This window comes from Lagenorhynchus albirostris, chromosome 8, assembly GCF_949774975.1.
Source record: "Lagenorhynchus albirostris chromosome 8, mLagAlb1.1, whole genome shotgun sequence".
Taxonomy (NCBI): domain Eukaryota; kingdom Metazoa; phylum Chordata; class Mammalia; order Artiodactyla; family Delphinidae; genus Lagenorhynchus; species Lagenorhynchus albirostris.
Window position 1 is genome coordinate 2,649,843 of NC_083102.1, and position 5,416 is coordinate 2,655,258.

Genomic DNA, 5,416 nt, shown 5'->3' on the forward strand with positions numbered 1-5,416 from the left:
CAGCAAGTTGTTTTTTTTCTTCTTTTGAAATTAAAAAAAAGAAAAAAAGTGTCCGATGTCCCATAATGGAACTTAGGGGATTAAAAAAGATGAAACCCTACGCAGCCTCCTTCGCAAAAAAAAAAAAATCGTAAAATTAGCATAATCTCATAAACATAAGAAAACTCAAAAAATATTTTATAGTCAAATATTTTGGATTTTACACCTCCTGTAAATTATATATACAGAGAATATTGCAGAACCATAGCTAATACACGGTATTTTCACTATTAATGCTGGTATAATCTTTATACACTGGCCCTTTATTTATGATTTGAAATTATTGCATTGTTTAGCTCGGACTGAGACTGGGCTTGGAGCCCGCCCCCTACTCACTGTCCGACTTGCCCTCCTTGGCGGTGGTGGAGTGGTTGTACAGGCCCTGCGCCATGAGGTGCACGGCCAGCGTGTTCTTGTTGCCCGTGGCCTTCTTGATCTTGGCGCGCTTGTTCTGGAACCAAATCTTGATCTGTGACTCGTTGAGGCTGAGCTCCTGGGCCAGGCTCTGGCGCCGCTGCTCCGTCAGGTACCTGTTGGTCTGGAACTCGGCCTTGAGCCTCTGCAGTTGCTCCGCCGTGAAGGCCGTGCGGGGCCGCTTGTCCTCTTTGTTGGGGTTCTTCTTCTTTGGTTTGCGAGACCTGGGACCTAGATAGGCATGGCGGACACAGAGAACCCGGGTGAGGAGGGCTGCAGGCCTGCCTCCTTACTCAGGGGTGGGTCACCCACGGGCACGGAAGGATGCAGAAGCCGGGAGGGAGGCGGCTGCCCAGGTCCAGCTGGCTGACCTGGAGGAAAGCTGGCCTGGACTTGAGATGGGACGGGGCGGAGCTCCCACCCACCTCCAGGACCCTCCCCTGGGGAGCGAGGAGGTGGCCCAGGGAGTCTGCAGGAGGGACTGTGAGTGCGGGTGAAGGGCAGGCTTAGCAGAAAGGGCTCCGGATGAAAGGAGAACTCCTGCAGGAAAGCGAAAAACCACAACTTTGTGGCCAGGCTTCTTCTAGCCCTTTCTGAGGTTCTGTCCAGGAATAAGGACAGGACGGGGGTAGGTGCTGGAAGAGAGGTGAGGGGGAAAGATCGGGGCGGGGCAGCCAGAGTAGCAGGAAGAGCCCTGGGGGGTGTAAAGGGACTCCCACAGGGAACACCCCCAGGTCCTAAGGGCCGGGGGTGCAGGGGCAGGTGGGCCCCGAGAACAGGAGGGGCCCAGACGTCTGCCTCCCCACGGGAAGGCGCCCACATGTCCTTGCCTGCGTGGGGCTGGAGCACTGAGCTTCCTACCCCTTCACCACACCAGGTCTCCCCAGTCCCCTGTCCAGGAGAGGGGGCACGCCGCACGGTCGGGAGCGGAGGCCGCTGGGGGCCCGGGTGACCTTGGACAGAGGTTCACACTTCTGACCCCTCACACCTCCGCTGGGACACCCCACAGCACTTGAGGTTGGCTTGGGACAGAGGTGGTAAGGCTCTCAGGACCTGGCCATGAGAAAAGGCCTGAGAAAGGAGAGCAGAGGGAAGGGGGCCAAGTGCGTTCTTTTCGTTGGTTTCAGAAGGTGGGCCCCGCGAGCATGTCTGTGAGGTAAGAGGCCTTTGCAGGAGGGAGTCACGGCTGCACGCCTGGAGTTCTTAATCTGTGAAGTGTGTGAATTGACTCTGGGGGGCTCCTGGCCCCCGCTTCTTCCGAGGCACCCTCGGTGGGAGGCTGGAGAAGGCTAGACCTCGGGCAGCCGGAGCACCCAGGTCCCCGCCCCTCGCCCCCCGCCCCTCTGCAGGGTCAAGGGGCTGCCGGGCCACGCAGCGCAGCGCTGGCGGAGGGATCCAGCTGCGAGCCGCCCCGGAGGCACCCGGACCCGGACCAGGACGGTGGGTTCGGTCCTCAGCTCGAGCGGAGCGAGGGGTCTGGGACGGTCCGCAGGCCCAGGAGGCGCCAAGCCCTCCCTCCCCCGCCCACCGAGCCCCGTCCTCCCTCTGCGGGAGGCACGATCGGAAAGAGGGGGCCGTGCGCGCTGGCGAGGGGGCGCCAAGGGCTGATTCGGCTCACACTCCGGGCCTTTTAGCTTCCAGAGCACGCCCGCGCTCACACCCACCCACGCGCACTGCCCCACGCGCGCGCACACTCACGGTCCCGTCGCACCCACGCCGAGGGCACCGGCTCTTCGCCCAGACGCCTGGCTCTTACCGGGGGGGTGCGGATCCGGGGCGGCGGCCAGCGTCCCTGGCGCGCCAAGGAGGAAGGTGGTGTCTCGGCGAGGCCTCGACAGGCCCCGGGCGGCCCCGCGCCTGCTCGGACCCCCACCGAAGCCTCGCGTAGCGGAGCCGGTTCTCCGTCTCCACTCCCGCCTTCCCCACCCCCCCAAACTCCTCTGGTCCTGGGGCGCTCGCACACAACGAATCAGCCCACAAAAGATACACACCATTTCACGCAAAGAAAATCTTCCTAAAATCAGAATTTTTAGTTCCTTTTCTTTCTTGATTTTCTTTCAAACCGCAAACACTTATGGAGTCTCGCAAACAGGACCAAACCTCCGCAAGAAAACTCTGCGTTGCTGCTTTCTTAAACGCCAAGAAACAAATCTTGTCTTACGGGTTTTTTGTTTTTTTTAAAGTCCAGGAAGACCAGCCGCCGAGCCAGGCCGGGCTGCCGGGCTCCCGCGGGCCACTGGGGCCTGGCGCGGCCGCGACTTCGGCGCCGCACAAAGCCGGGCCGAGGCTCCTCGCCGGCCGCATTGTGAGCCTATATGTTAATTAAATATTAACAAAGGAGAGAGGCGAGAACAATGGAGCAAATTTCAGATCTAGCTGGAGAAATCTGGATTTCATCAGAGATATACACACCATCTCTGCGGGAAGGCGGCCAAAGGGTGACTTAGTTGTGCTGTGAACTGGGTAAACAACCCCCGCAAAACAGTTGAGGGCTGGGGGGGAAAAGGGGGGCCGGCCTGCGCTGCCGGCTCGGGGACAAATGGAGTCTGCGCCTAATGGCGGTTCGCAGCCGCAGACCCGCATTTAATGCGGCTGATGATTTCTACAGGGGCATGGACTTAGCTTTTAAAAATCCCGGATCTATGAAAAATACGCCCAGAAGCTCTGCACACCCTCACGGGCTCCCGCCACATTTCCTCTGAAATCTGCTCCTTTCCTACGCAAAGCTGCCCCAGGAAAGCTCTGGGAAAGGTCCTTTCCATTTGGGGATTGCAGGCCTCCCTCCTCCAAGCTGTGTGCGCGCCGGCTCGGCAATCAAACCAGGCACGGGGCAAAGGGCGCCTCTGTTTCCATCCCTTCCCTCCGCGGATCCCCCCAGATACCCTCATCAACCCCAGCGGAGGAAGAGCAGACAGCCTTGCTTTCTTCCCCGGCCACATCTGGGATAACTGGGTCGTAGATTGAGTCTAGGTCTGCGGTGGGCTGGGCGTGGGTCCCGGGTCTGGACTGAGTTGGAAGAACGCGGAGAAGGAGTAGAGAGTGTGAGCTTCCGGGCCTGTCTGCCAGCCACCCCGTTCCCACCAAATAAACTCCAGCCAAGGGACGGATGGGCTAGGGGCTGCAAGGAGAGGCCCAAAAGGCAAGAGAGAAAGGAGGTCCTGTGCTTTTGCTGTTCTACAAAATCTGTACCCCCTTGTGAATCAGTCCTGTCCCCTCTTCTCCTGCTCGCTGCCGGGATCAGCGTCAGCCGCAAACAATGTCGCTGTGTGTACGTCTTTGTGTTGGGAGACAGGGATCCTGGTGTCTTCTTCCTCCGGGTAAGTTCCCGCGCCAGCGCTTCCCCGCAACCCCACGGGCGTCCCCACGGCGGGCCAGGACATGGGTCCCCAGGACTCACCTGAAGAAGGTCGGTCCGAGTAGCGCGTGCAGTAGACCCAAGCCGGCCAAAGCATGGGCTGCGCACCCAGGTTGGCGCTGGCCTGCGAACTGTCCGAGTCCGAGCTCACAGACAGGTCGCCGCCGCCCAAGCCGCGGGCCTTGAGCGCCCCGTCCAGGGGGCCCCCGGGGTCTCCGCCTTTCTTGGCGCCGCTGTGCAGCGAGAGCGCCTTGGAGCCGCCTTCGCCGTCACCCGAAGAGTCGCCGCCGCCACCGCCGGGCAGCGGTCCGCCCGCACCCGGCGCACCCGGCGCGTTCTGCCGGGGCTCCCGGCTCGACCCCAGGAGCTGCTCGGCGCCGCCCGCGCCGCCGCTTCCCTCCGCGCCGCCCGCGCCGCCTTCGCCGCCGCCTCCGCCGCCTCTGCCTCTTCCGGAGCCGGCACAGCACGTCCCCGCGTCCTTTCTCCGGCCGAACTCGGGCCGCAGGATGTTGTCGATGAAGAAGTTGGTAATGCGGTGTGGATGCTGGTGGTTGCCCGGCGCCTGCAGGACCGCGGGCAGCATCAGAGCCCGCCGGCGGCCAGTGTCCGCGTCGCCCGGGCTGCTGCCGCCGCCGCCCGAGCCGCCGCTGGGGCTGGATTCCGGCTGCCGCTGCCCCTCCACCGCCACCGCCGCCGCCGCTTCGCTGGGCTTGGGGTCATTCTCCTCCATGCTGTTGGCAACAAATCCCAAATCGCTTCTCCGGGGAGTCCCTCCAATCAGCCCTCGCTCGGCCCGCTCGCTCTGCACGCGGAGACTCTCGCGGCCAGCCCGTGCCCCTACCCCGCCGAGTCTTCCGAGGGCGTGCGCGGCGGCCACAGCCAGGGCTGGGCTCCTACAAGTCGCCGGCCGCGCTCAGAGCGGAGCCACGTTCCAATCCACGAGTTGAGTTAAAAATACCAAGAGTCGCCCCGCGCCCAGATGCCGGGAGATTCAAAAGAGTCCGGTCCTCGTCTTCGCAGCGCACCCGGGCGCTAGACAGTCACAATGGTCCAGCGTGGACCCGGGGCGCCTCCGGGCTCCGCGCTCCTCTCCACGTCCGGCTGCCTCCGTTCCGGCGCTGCCGCGGCGGCCGCCCGGGACTAGAACTCCGCGCATGCAGGCAGCGCGCTCCCCCGCGCTCACGCCCGCCGGGGCCCACTCGGGCCGCCGCCGCCGCCCGGCCGCCCCCGCCCGCGCGCCCCGGCCGGCCCTCGAGGGTGCGGGGCGCGAGCGGTCAGCGCGCCCGCCGCCGCCAGCACGCACATGGAGGCCCGCGGGCCTGCGCTGCGCTCCGCCGGCCTCGGGGCCCCCTCCGCGCGGCCGCCGCCCCGCTGCGGACCGGGACGCCCCACCGGCGTGCGGCCGCGCCCCCGCCGAGCCCCGCCGAGCCCCGCGGCCCGAGTCGCATGGGTGAGCGGCGGGAGGCGCGGGCACGGCCGGGCCGGGCCGGGCTGGGCCGCCCGCGCTCCCTCGCCGTCTGCGCGCCCTCGCCGCCTCGGCCTCCGCGCGGCTCGGAAATTTCCAGGCCACTCAGCGCAACCCGAGACACTTTGACTCTGGATTTTTGT

At 64.1% G+C, this 5,416-nt stretch overlaps 1 protein-coding gene across 1 annotated transcript; it reads right to left on the minus strand.

The window, feature by feature from the left end:
• Nucleotides 1-367: 367 nt before the first annotated feature.
• Nucleotides 368-4,538, minus strand: EN2 (engrailed homeobox 2). The gene is made up of 2 exons (XM_060155872.1): nucleotides 3,851-4,538; nucleotides 368-684 (listed from the first exon to the last, which is right to left on the minus strand). The coding sequence occupies exons 1-2, from the start codon at nucleotides 4,536-4,538 to the stop codon at nucleotides 368-370; spliced, it is 1,005 nt and encodes a 334-aa protein (XP_060011855.1).
• Between the last annotated feature and the right edge of the window lie 878 nt (nucleotides 4,539-5,416).